Below are 13,866 nucleotides of genomic sequence, written 5' to 3' on the forward strand. Positions count from 1 at the left end.
CTTGGAAACAATCAAAACCCACACCCCTTTTAAACACTGATGGCTTTTCTATAATAATAATAATAATAATAATAATAAAATGCTTATCTTAAAAGTTTATAATAGATCAGGAGCAGTAATATTGTAATATAGTAATAATAGAGATAAATAATGAATTTGAGATGATACGATAGTAATAACATCAAATTGATGTAGAAAAGCACACACACACACACACACACAAATCCATTATTTTATAGCAAAATGTATACATATAGTAAAGCTACTTTGTTGCTGTGGGGTCATAGTTCTTATTTGCAGGTACATTTGGTGTCCAAAGCCACATTTTTTCCCTGCTTTTTAAAAACATATGGTTATATTTTTGGCAACACAGTGGCTCAGTGATTAGCACTGTTGCCTCACAGCAAGAAGGTTGGTTTGAGTCCAAGCTGGGTCAGTTGGCATTTCTGTGTGGAGTTTGCAGTTTGCATGTTCCTCCCATGTCCATGTTGGTTTCCCCCACAGTCCAAAGACATGTGCTATATAGGTAAATTGATTAAGCTAAATTAGCCAGAGTGTGTGTGTGTGTGTGTGAATGAGTGTGTATGGATGTTTGCCAGTACTGGGTTGCAGCTGAAAGGGCATCCGCTGTGTAAAACATATACTGGATAAGTTGGTGGTTCACGCCACTGTGGTGAACCCTGATGAATAAAGGGACCAAGCCTAAGGAAAATGAATGAATGATAAAAATTTTTATTAATTATATAATGTGTCGCTTGTTTTCATAGATCATATGCTACATGCCATAACAATGCAATATTTTCAGTAAAAAGTTTCCAAAAATCATGACTTCTTAATGTCTGAATTTTTAAATTTATATTTATACATTTTTTTACTTTTCTTTTGGCAATTTTATTGTTATAAAACTGTAGATATTCATTTTTCTAATTCTCCTTCGGCTTAGTCCCTAAATGATTGGTTGTCACCACAAAGGTATAAGCCACCAATTACTCTGGCTTATGTTTTATATGGCAGATACCCTTCCAATCGCAACATAGCATTGAGTACACAAACTCGTACACCTTCAGTGCTGGGAAACACCCATACACTCTCACAGTAACAGAATAGAAAGACACACATGTGAGAGATTAAGAGAGTTGTTTGGTCTTGTGTGTGTGTGTGTGTGTGTGTGAGTGTATGTGTGTGTATCCAAAGGTGAAATGTCATCTTGGTTTCAAGAGTTAAAATGTAAGAACTGTTTTTCTATGATTTTTTTTCTTGCTATGATTTAGTCATTAATTACCAATTTGTCTGTAACAAAGTATACAAACAATATTATATATATATGTATGTGTGTGTGTGTGTGTGTGTGTAATTTTTGTTTGAAAAGCACTGGATTATTAAAATTGCATTTGCTTTTAAACAGAAATACTGGAATATTTGTTGTTTATAAAGATTTTTTTTGTAACCTTGCGAAATGCCAAATCTATTTGCATTTAAAGATTTAACCTGTGAAATGTTATTAGTGTACGTTAATATTAGTGTACTGTTCTCTGATATGTGATTAAAGACTCTGAGCAGAGGTAAACACCCACTGCAGTGTTTGGCCAGGAGTTTGCATACTTAAACGTTTCAACCCATGAGTCAAAACCAGCATGCTGTTTTCCCCCCAACAGGGATAACTGTGGTTTAGGTTTGTTTATGTGCACGTTGCGTCTGTTTGGTGACATTTTAGGGATCCTCAACTAAACACACAGAATTAAACTTCTGAGTGTACAAAGTAAAAGAAAGTTTTTTTTGCATTCCATGTTAGCTAAATATTTTGCTCTTTAAATGCTGCTTATCGCCACATGTCGGAGCTGTAGCCTCAACAACAAGTAGGTCAAATGGAGGGTGTGTGGTGTGAAGACAATATCTAAATAATACTATTTTAAAAGCATCTAATGTTTCAATATGTATATTGGTTTACTGGATAAATAAAATTATGTATTGAAAATGGTGTATTGGGAAAATATAGGCCTAGTCAAAGGGATAAATCACCCAGAAGTGAAAACCCCCTCATAATTTCACTCTCATGTGGTTTTAAACCTTTGTGGGAGTCTTTCTATTGAACACAAAACCATATAATTGTGCTGTCCAAACACTATTAGTAAATGTTAGTTAAAACTCTGTATTTGTAAAACACCAAACCACTGAAGTATGATGGTAATGACAGAATCTGAAATTATAACCTGTAAATTACCGTTTTGAGATAATTGTCTAAACATTGAATAGAAGAGTACATTATATCTGATATGATTTACATTTTTGTTGTTGTTATTATGCTCATATTTTATGCGGATATTGTTTTCCCCATTAATCCACAGACATTTGATTAGATTTCAGCAAATAATTTAGGGAGAAAAGTATATTTCTCATCTTTTTTTGTCAGTGTGAACGGGCTTTCACAATCAGATGCGTTTATGTAAATGATATGTCAAGGCCAAAAACAAAGTAAATGCCAATAGTCATAACTGAAGGTATTCAATGGATATTTGTGTGAAAGTTGGAGGAAGAGAGTTTAGCCTTCTTTTTTTACTGGTAGACTGTAGGATGATGACGATACCTCAAAATATTTCAAGACTTTTAACAGCAGAAAAGGTTCATTAAATAATTCATTAATTACACTTTTATTTGCACTTTTGCAATACATTCATGATCACTGGTTACATTTTATTTGTAACCTTTGCTTTTACTTGACAAAAAGAAGTTCTGGTAGGCCATAATGAGAAACAGATGTTGAGGTTTTCACTGAAATACTTTTAGGATTGGAATTGGATGCCTTAACCCTTTATAGGGCACTCAGTAAAAACTAACTGGAAAATCCCTGGTGTTAAAACCACTTTTATGATTATTGTATTTAACGTCAACAAATTTACCATATGTGGGTCTTTGTTTTTATTCACTTTCACAGTGAAGGAAGGTTCCAACATTCAAATTGGTAACTGGACAGGTTCATATTTTGTTGGTGATTTGACATTTGTAATTTAATTGCGAGTTCAGTGAGCATTATTTAAGATTCCTCTGTTTATTTATTTAGAACTTAGCCTTGGATGAGCTGCCTAAAGACTTAAATATGGCTGCTGAGTGAACAGATTTTCCTTTGGTTATCAATCATTTATAGAAAAATGAAGACGACTCTTCTCAGACCCTAACACTTCATTTAAAGAAGAGTTCATAAACTTGTTTAAGGCGCTTTTATTAGTTACAATCTAAAAACATCTTTGTGCATTTGAATATTACTATAATTAGCAGCAGTGGCTTATTGCTTTGTTTTCCGGTTTATGTAAACTAAACTAATTAATAAGGACAGAATATTACTTCTTAATAAATGATTGTTGATGAAGGAAAAATGTTGATGCTTTTAGAGCAGTGTTTCTCAACTACGATCCTGAAGAACCACCAGCTCTGCACATTTTCCATGTCTCCTTATCCAAACACCTGATTCAGATTATCAGCTCATTAGCAGAGACTGAAAGACCTGTAATGGGTGTGACAAACAAAAGAGACATCCAAAACATGCAGTATTTGTGGTCCTCTAAGAATGTGGTTGAGAAACAGTTTTATTGAATACATAATACATTTATGAATACATAATCATAAAACTAGCTATATATGCATATATCAGGTCATATAACTGGCCCATTTCAGGCAAGAACGAAATAAAAAGTATATTTTAAAGTACTGAAATATAACGTCTCGACTGTGATCCTCTAAGGTTTGTAGATGCCGTGGAGAGTGACAGGAATGAGGACGTCAACCTCCGCACGTGCTATTTCTGTCAGGTCAGTGGCCTTGAGGATGAGAAGAAACGCCGGCCTCTGAGAAACTCCAGGTTTCACTACAATACTCAACAGAACACCTGAAAGAAACACAAGAAAAAGACTGGCTTATTTTAGGAGCATAAACAGATTTGGTTTGTATGTTTAGTTTAGTGGCAGAATAGGAATACCATCATCTTCATCTTCAGCATCAGGGCTTTGTACAAACAGTGGTTCAGAAGGATAGGCGTCCGGCTCCTGCCAGATCCAGGTTTCTTTACTTTTCACATTCAGCTTGCAAATCTGAAAGTCCACCAATAATAATATTAATAATAATAAATAATAATAATAATAATAATAATAATAAAAAATTAATAATAAATAATTAACACATGGAGCAAATATTGAACATGACAATGATGTTTTGAGCACTATGTCACACCCACCCGGTCTGGAACAAAGTGGTTCAGTCCGAGTCCATAGGCAAAGGTGTAATCTTTCCCATTGAATTTGCTGTAGTTTATCTGAGGAAACTCAAAAGCTGCAACACATGAAGGCATGCACACACAAAATATGATACAAAACTTTTTCAATACAAGTAAAAGATTATTTAATAAATCTGCTAATATTTACTTAAACATTACTAAATATCAATTTAATAGCAAAAAAAAATGTATCGTTCATGTTTGTTGAATGTTTTAATAGTAAAAACAAAATATTTGTGCATCTAATTAGATAATAATAATAAATATACCAGATTACTGTATCAATGGGAAATAGTGCCATCTATAGTGTTTTACAAGTCACATTTGGTGCTGAATATTCACCCTGACGTGGTCCAGAGAAAAGAACTTCAGGTTCGAGCCAAACGGTTCCATCACTGCGCATGACAGCAGTGGCTGTGGTGTATGGAAGAGAAACCAAGTTCTTCCCTTGCTCTTCCTGCAAAAACGAAAAAACAAATAGATTGTTGAATAGAGTAAAAGACTTAGATTAGAAAGACAGAGACAAAAAAATCAAGTATCCAAATGTCTAATTTCTCCTGAGGTAAATCTAGGGTTATTAATTAGAGTTAATAATTTTAAAACTGCAATAAAAAGTAGTAAAAAGTAGTAAAAAGTATTTAAATAAAAAACTACAGAATGATTACCATGAACAGGCAAATAAATATATATATATATATATATATATATATATATATATATATATATATATATATATATATATATATATATATATATATCCATAGATCCATCTATCCATAAATCCATCCATAGATCCCTTTACCAATTTATAGATCTATCCATCCATCCATAGATCCATCCATTTTTAGATCTATCCATCAATCCACCCATCCATCCATAGATCAATACATCCATCCACCCACCCTTCTATCCAAACATCCATCCATCAATCCTTAGATCCACCCATCCATCCTTAAATCAATCCATCATCGATCTATCCATCCATCCATAGATCCACCCATCCATCAATCAATAGATCCATCCATCCATCCATAGATCCACCAATCCATCCATCCATTAATGCATACATACTGTAAACATAAACAAAACTGCATTTCTTACCCTGTGGATGTCCAGTGGAAGCACGTATCTGCGCACCTCCGGCTGTGGAGCTCTCAGGGCTGCTTTTTTGACTTCCTCCCAGTTTTGTCTCAGATTTGCCAAATATAGATAATTGTACACAAATTCATGGCTGTCAGTAAAAGGAAAAGAACATCTGACAGTTGACGGCTATTTTCAGATGTACATGATATATTTAGTTATTTGTTTATTTTGAGAAGTTTGCTAAAACTTCAGTAAGCATAAAAATCAAGCAGTCTTACCCCTTCCATGTGCACAGGTCTACAACAATAAAGCCTTGGTCTTCAAAACAGTTAATGTGGTGAAAAATATTGAAGGCAGATGTTCTGAATTTGTGGTCGATGTATTTGCCGGGATTTTTGGCAGCCAGATGAAACCATGTCTGGGAAAGCAACCAAATCAAGATGATGAGGCAATGCACAAAACACCTACTGCATTTTATCAGTCGTTTCATATGTCAAATGTTCAATTAACCTCTGAAATATGAATAAGCCTTGACTTACTCCCATTTTGTCATTAGACTCAAAGCAGTCCATATAATTTGACCCTCTGATGCTCCAGGATGTGAGAAATTTCAGCAGATTGATCTTCACCGGAGTCTCAACAAAAACAAAGTGGTTCTCTGTAATGCCAAAGCTGAACAAAATAATACAGTTAATATTTCATTCTTTCACTCTTCCATTTATTCACTCTCAAGTGATTCCTAACATGTTTAGTGTCTTTCTTCTGTAGAAGACAAAATAAAATATTCTAAATCAGATGCGATTGACCTCCACAGCACAGTGAATCCAGAAACTATTCACAGCGCTTTAGTTTTTTTATGGTAAAGCCTTATTACAAAATGAATTAAATGAATCATTTTTTTACAACTCGATAAATACCCCATGATGACAACATGAAAAATGTGTAAATTCAATATAAGTTTCAAGCATATTTTCTTTGTACACAATGAAAATTGAACAAACTTATTTTGCAGAATTAGACAAAGATTAGCTAAAGCCTATACAGTACGGACTAGGTATGGGACAATAACCGATTTCAAGGTTTACTACAGTCTGGAAAAGTCACTGCTTAAATTTTCTGTTATACATTTCCTGTGATATATTAAATTATGATATATTTGTTTTACAGAAAAGGAGCCTGCACATTAAAAGTTACTGATCAGCCCTCGATTTCAGCAAACATCTGGGAAAAAAACACTTATAAAGCAACATCCTGCATGCTATAGAGCTGAACAGTGCAGTGGCTTTACTTTATACCCACAGAGAAGAAAGATCTCCAAAGATGCCTTTTCAAGCTATAACGAAATCTGTTTTTGAACCAAAAGAAGACAGAAGTTAATAATTTATTTATTCTTTTACTGCTCCAAAATATTCTAAATGTTTCTTAAAATAAAAGTGTTTAATGGGGAAAAAAGGTTGTTGTTTTTTTACCCAGACATCTTAAAAGAACACTTTTTGAAGCAATAGCAATTCGTTAAACCGTGATATTTTTATCCAAGGTTATAATACTGTCAGAATCTAATACCAGCCCACATCAGAAAAAGTCAAAGGTGGACAAAAGAGATGGCTTTAAATGCCAGGTGTAAATGGCAACATGTCTCTCTTCTCCACGTGTAAACAGGGCCTGTTAATGTCCTTAAGTGGTCCAGCCAGAGCCCAGACTTGAACCCTATTGAACATCTTTGAAGAGATGATTCTCCCCATCCAACCTGATGGAGCTTGAGAGGGACTATAAAGATAAATAGAAAGAACTGCCCAAAAATGAATTAAGGCTATAAAATATAATGTGAAATAAAAGAAAGGCATGCTCTAATATTTTACTAGTATAGGTGTCAGTGGCTTTCAGTTTTCAAAATTCTTCTAGATATCTGCTTTTGTATTCAACTGAGAGAGAGAAATCTGTAAAGATTTGGAACCACTTAATGGTGAGTATCTTTTGTGTGTGAACTACCATATAATTACAAATATTTAATTTATTATTACACACCTGTGAACGTAGGATGGTTTGAACCTCTCACTGCTTGGAAACTGGACCAAAATCTTTGACTTCTCAAACTGATCGGATTTATCTGATAAAACAAACAATAATAATAATAATAATAATAATAATCAAACGCTTCCTTATCATGCATTAATAAGAACTAAAAAATCAACTCACATACCTTCTTGTAGTGGCGGGATCTTGACAATGTTGTAGGCCAGGGACATGTTCTTCCCAAAGCAGTTTCCAATGTTATATACAGTACCGTCTGCTTCAATGTGTGGATGTGCTGTTAAACCATTAACCGACAGATAATTGCAGAGGTCCACCTACAGAAGAAACAGAAACAATAAATGATTTCAGTTTGATTCATGGCCTCAAATATCAGCAAAAGCTTACCTTTTTAACTGTTTCCAGGGTATCAGGATCGACTTTGGTAATGAAGTTGGTTTCAGTGCAGGCATAGAAGTCTTCACCGATGGGGTAAATGTTTACAAGGCAATTGTCTGTCACCTCAATCCCTTGAAAGTAAGTGAAAAACCTGATGTGCAAAACAGATCACCAAACGTTAATGCACCATTGAATGTGTATTGGAGTTATTAATAAAATTCCATAATAAACTGAATTTAATATACTTTCCAGACCTGGAAAATATGTTTTTGCATGGATCTGGATATGCAGTGGTGCCAAACTCTGTGATCACAACCCTTTTCTCTGTCATGGCTCTCACATAAGCATCAGTTCTGATAAACCTAAAAAGCCAATAGCAGATAATGAATATGTAAGACTTGAGATATCACAAATATTTTGATGTTTTTGACAATTCAAACATGAGCCAAAAACAGAGACAATCGGCTCCACAACCCAGCAAGTGGGAATGCGGGACAAACCAGCTCCCCTCTTTTCCTCAATTTATATTTGAAACATTTTCTCGAAACCCACCTTGGTTACTCAGCCCCTTTTCACTCAACTCACACAAAATGGTCATTTCAAAGTCTGAACAGTCTAAATCAACCTAAGTGACTTTATCATGTTTGATATCATTTGAAATGTCTCAGTGCGACTGGTACAATGGTCTCATTCCCTCAGAAATAGACATAATCAAAACAAAAAATATATAACTTCAGGTATCTTTTGAACCAATGCCAAGGGTGGGCCTTTCCTATAAGCAGAAAATCTTCCACTAAACGCAAATGCATTTTGTTATTCACACACCTCTTTCCTTGAGGAGATTCTTGGATTTACTACTTAAGTAAGTTTCTGGACGTTAGAAACTTAAGTTTCTAAATGTTCAGCACGATTCTGTTATCCAGATCAGCCGTGTTCCACGCTATGTATATTTTGAAATCAGGTATTTATTCTTTAATCTTGTATTTATTTTTGAGAATTTGATGTCTTGTATTGATCGTTTATGAATTGACTGAGTGAATTGGCATAATACACATTTTCCTGGCTAATAAATTGTTATGTTTTGAATTATTCAGAGTTCGTGTTATTATCTCAAGTAGATTATGTTAAGTTCATAGCACCACAAGCCCCTGTACAGGTTAGCAACGGACTAAAACACAGTAGACGGCATGCTATACGAGCTCCAACTAACACATTGGCATTAATTCATGCATACGTAGACTGTAAAGGGTTATCTAAAGGGATAGACCTTCATCTTTTAAACTTATAATATATATTTGGATAGTATAGTGATTATTCCAAGTTACTAATAGTTTAAGTAGGACTGGTCTGCTTAATTCTATAGTAATGATCATTATATGACTACATAGCTTTGTTTGATTTAATAGATAGCCGCTCTATGGGGACCGCACAAAAAATATCCTAATCTGAGTAAGTAGGGTTCTGCCTTTTTAGGATAGCGGTCAATCGCCTCTGTTTAGTGACCAGTGGTGGAAAGAGTACTGAAAAAATCATACTCAAGTAAAAGTACCATTACTTGCCTAAAAATGTAGTTTAAGTAGAGTTAAAGTATCTGTTGTAAATATTACTCAAAGTATGAGTAAAAAGTAGCCCTTTCAAAAGTACTCTAGAGTAGCGAGTAGTGAGTATTATGCTTTTAAAAGCTGATACGTTTACATGTAATTTATGCATGTGTGTGTAAATGTAACATTCTGTAGTGCATCAAGTTATTACCCAGCAAGCACACAACATCATTAGACATTAACATTAGGTTAGATTAAGGTTGTGACGTCAGGTGACCAAAAATCAATGTCTAGCCAGCGTCTAAAAACAACGCTATTTGTTCAATAACAACATCAAATGACGTTGATATTTGGTTGACTTTAGGTTGTGTTGGAAAGTGACCAAAATCCAATGTCGAGCAAACATCTTAAACCAACGTCATTTTGGCATTAAATGCTGACACTTCCATGATTTTCATGGAAAAACAAAATGCAACCTCCTCACGACACTGGGGTAACAACTTTATTCTGATGTCATGTTGACATCTTGTGCCTGCTGGGTGTTTCAGACAATTTCTATGATCATACAGCAAACATCCGTCATCATCTCACCAGTGACTGCATCTTAACAGTCTCTGAGTCCATGCATGTAAAGATTTTGGACATCTTGTACACTTTTAATGCTTCCAAACGGTTTGCTGCAATTATAAACCACACGTTTTGAGATAGGGTTGGATATCGTTTGGGGCTATTTTAATACCGGTGCCAAAGCGGTGCCTGATCCGATACTTTAGCTACAAAAATATGACAAAAAATATTTTAAACATTATAATTAAACAATATAAATGTATATTTATAATAAGTTTAAAGTTAACATCAATTCATAAGTTATATATTTGAATTGCATTAATAAAATTCTTTTGATAACCCTATTTTGAGGTAGTTCATTATGATGCGATTTACCCTCTATGTGAGATTTGATTGGACAGGAATCACAGGACTGATTTTCCTAATCTCCATAGACAAGAAAAAATTAAGTAGTAACTGCAGGTTGAAGAAAAGTAGTGGAGTAAAAGTACTGGTTACTGCACTAAAAATGTACTCAAGGGAAAGTAAAAGTACACATTTTTAAAACTACTTACTAAATTACAATTCCTGAGAAAAACTACTCAATTACAGTACTTTGAGTATTTGTAATTAATTACTTTACACCACTGTTAGTGACCAAGACTGACATGCTTGTGCTTAAGAGATTGTATACTCAGCCGGTACAAGACTCAGGATGTTATAGGTATCCGAACGAATGAGAATAACATACAATAATAAATCTAAGGAAATATTCAATCATAATCTAAAGCAGGGGTTCCCAAACTTTTCAGCCCGCGACCCCCAAAATAACAAAGCCAGTGACTCGCGACCCCCAATATCCTCTGAGGTGGTTATAAATACAGAAACCTTGCATGCAATGACGCAGACACACCAATTAAATTTGTGTCAGTGCTTTAAATGTGCCAGAAAGTATAACCTGATGTTATAAAATCAAAATGCATCTGACGCTATTGCTGCCTTTAATATAATGTAATTACCCCAGGGGTCGCAATCCAATAGAACTAGTAACTATAAGCTACTATAGTAACTATATAGTATATAGTAACTATAAACGACTATTTTTATTTTCAGTATAGTTATAGATAAAATATGTTAATTCTTATGGTTTAATAAAAATAAATAGATTTTTGGAAATCACCAGGCGACCCCCCTTCATTGCCCCGCGACCCCTCGGGGGGTCCCGACCCCTACTTTGAGAACCACTGATCTAAATTAATGTTAAAGCAAACAAAATAACTTTATCAGTGTTTTTTTAAATGGAGTCAGATAAAATGAGGATAAATATATTAATATTCTAAACTACCTCATACTAAAATTGGAGTCAGATACGAGTTAAATTTAAAGTAAATCAACATTGTACACTGGAAAGACCAATCATGCAGTGAATCTTCGTCCACCGTCCATTGGACTGGGTGGACCCTTCAAGTAAAAATTCAGTCCTTTACAGTTCTGGCTAGGTTCTGTCAGTGCTATGAATAAACATATTTACAGTTCTTTAATTGAAAAAAGTTAAATCAAAGTTTTGCTCTTAATGTTTTCAAAACACCAGCACAAAGGTTTCATTTATAATCGTATTCATCCTTATAACTTTATAAAGGAAAGAAGGTTACTACTTATGGAAATTTGGACAGTATTTGAAAACCAATAAAAAAGAAATGTTCCCTTAAAGTTTCTACTGAGAAAAAAAAAAAGTTTTAAACACTTTTTAAAAGAGACAATTTTGTCAGCGAAAAATGTACAGTAACACTTCAGTGTTTCCTCTATAATTATATTAGGGGGACGCCCGGCCCTTCCAACGGCTTTCTGCTGTATGGGAATGAGAGTGCGTGCGCCTGACAGGACCGAAGATCATGTGCGCTCCCGAATATTATGCATAGCGTACAGCCACAACACAAAATACATACAGATGGGATGCAATCCAAATTTATTGACTTGCGTGACTGATGCTCTCTTTGTTGCAAGTGTAGCTATTGTATTTCCAGTGTTTTAAGCTGCTGTAATGTGAGCAGAGCCATCTAGTGTCTCATCCAACCTTATGACCTCTCTCGAAAGCTCCGCAAGTCTCTCGCAAATGTATACTGGCTCCGTGATCCCCCAAAATGAGTTAAAATACCTGGAAATCATGGTGACGCGAGTGAATGAGAAGAGAACAGATCGCATCATATAACAGCTGAAAGTTCTGTGTTTTTGACAATATTGCAAATTCATAAAAAGCTGGCTGGAATTATTAGATAGATAAAACTTAATTTAACAGGAGCATTTAATAACAATTTCTTGTAATATATTTATTGCAATAAACATTTTAGAGGCCTATTTCCTTTTAATAAAGAAGTATTTATAGGTGTGCATTTTAACTTCTTATGCATTAAATGTGCTCTAAACTTGTTTTTGATTGAGACATGTTGAACTCTTCTTTCATCATTTGCGATGTTTCTAAATTGCATTGATTGTAATTTCATTCATTTATTTTCTTTTCCAGCTAAGTCCCTTTTTTAGTCATTTTTCTCACCAATGTTTATATCTGTGTTATATTATTTCTATGGCGGTTCATTCCGCTGAGACCCTGATAAATAAGGGACTAAGCCAGAGTAAAATGAATGGATGAATTATTTTCCTTAAAGCTGCTTCTGGCAATGACACGTTCACACCTAAATGGTTATAAGATGTGCGTTTAAGGGATAATATGCAGCATCCTTAATTTATTCTCTTAGTTAAGGCGAGATCTTCTCTAAAGATTTATATTTAGAGGGAAATGTGCTTAATGCATTATAAAAAGCTTGAAGCCTCAGAATCAGTACTCTGTATCGTCTGCAAAACTCCTGGTGGGAGCATCCCTAGCTTTGACCTAACTTGTCTGTCAGAATGACAATACTCCCCCTAGCTGTACAAGACTGATCTTGGTAATTAAGACAGCAATTCACCTTTAGGAAAAAGAAGTATACTTAAGTAAAGGTCAAGTATAAAAGTATACTATTTAGTAAGTATACTGATATCAATATCTATCTCCCAGAAAGATGCACTGCAGTGACAAAAGCTGCACACTTTGTGGATAAAAAAAGATAAATGTACATTTTTAGCTTAGCAGTTGTACAGTTCAAATAATTGTTTAGTCATTTACTGCTGTCGCTAAAGGAAACAAATTAACAACATGATGACTCCTTGTGTCAGTCTGAACAGTCATGCCACGCCGCAATAATGAATTGATTGGCATGTAGATGCAATGCAACTTAAATTTAACAAATGTGCCATGAAAATAAAGTGTGACCAACTGTATTTATATGACAGGGGAAAAAAATATGGCAATGTCAAAATTTTCCAATATCGTGAAGCCCTAGTATGAACATCCAGTATAAATAATGAGCAGTGCCCCAGTGTTGATCATTTCATAAATTATTAGTCATTTTACCTGCGATGATATGTAACACGTCCATCCTTCAGGTCAAATTTGTGAAGGAGAGCCTGGCCATCAAAAAGATGATAAAATGGTTCATCTCCAACTTCAAAGAGGCCAGGGCCCATGCGGAGCAGACTGCCAGACAGCCATGCTGGAATTTCACCTATATAAAGATGGAGTGTTCAAGCTAACAAAAACAAATTCTTCAGTCCCCAAAAGTCTTATTAAACAGCTCCAACATCAGATGCGAATAAGTAAGCATGAAGAAAATAAATATGGAAAAGTATTCAACAGAAAATGCTTGATGAGATTATAAGCATGTAAACCTGAGACATGAGCAGGAATGGGCTCCGCTAACTCTTCACACGACTCAAAGACTTTCTTATATCCACCGGCTGGGTGTTCAAGACTGTGAATGAAAACTTTATTTTAGCACGAGTCACATGCTTAAAGCGACCACATTTTTAATTAATACACATTATTCTCCCTCACTAGTTAAAAGTGAAAATAAAGTTAATTTACTCACCGGCTGACCATGTTGAAGACGACAACGCTTGTGCATGTAAAACTGAAGTGCTTCGTTCCCA

At 34.7% G+C, this 13,866-nt stretch overlaps 1 protein-coding gene across 1 annotated transcript; it reads right to left on the reverse strand.

Annotated features, from left to right (window-relative positions):
• Positions 1 to 3,696: 3,696 nt before the first annotated feature.
• rpe65c (retinoid isomerohydrolase RPE65 c) lies at positions 3,697 to 13,843 on the reverse strand. The gene is made up of 14 exons (NM_001113653.1): positions 13,806 to 13,843; positions 13,606 to 13,688; positions 13,292 to 13,442; positions 8,011 to 8,118; positions 7,766 to 7,907; positions 7,548 to 7,695; positions 7,373 to 7,454; positions 5,887 to 6,019; positions 5,626 to 5,765; positions 5,366 to 5,495; positions 4,607 to 4,721; positions 4,226 to 4,320; positions 3,971 to 4,082; positions 3,697 to 3,880 (listed from the first exon to the last, which is right to left on the reverse strand). Exons 1-14 carry the CDS (start codon positions 13,814 to 13,816, stop codon positions 3,732 to 3,734), a joined length of 1,599 nt encoding a protein of 532 aa, NP_001107125.1. The 5' UTR covers positions 13,817 to 13,843; the 3' UTR covers positions 3,697 to 3,731.
• Positions 13,844 to 13,866: the final 23 nt, after the last annotated feature.

This window comes from Danio rerio, chromosome 8, assembly GCF_052040795.2.
Source record: "Danio rerio strain M-AB ecotype USA chromosome 8, GRCz13ab, whole genome shotgun sequence".
NCBI lineage: Eukaryota > Metazoa > Chordata > Actinopteri > Cypriniformes > Danionidae > Danio > Danio rerio.

Excerpts from the sequence above, each read along its gene's own strand:
- rpe65c (NM_001113653.1), bottom strand. Across the intron at positions 8,119-13,291 it reads CGTGTTACATATCATCGCAG|GTTTATCAGAACTGATGCTT; the intron begins GTAAAATGACTA and ends TTGGCTTTTTAG. Across the intron at positions 4,321-4,606 it reads TTTCTCTGGACCACGTCAGG|CTTTTGAGTTTCCTCAGATA; the intron begins GTGAATATTCAG and ends CATGTGTTGCAG.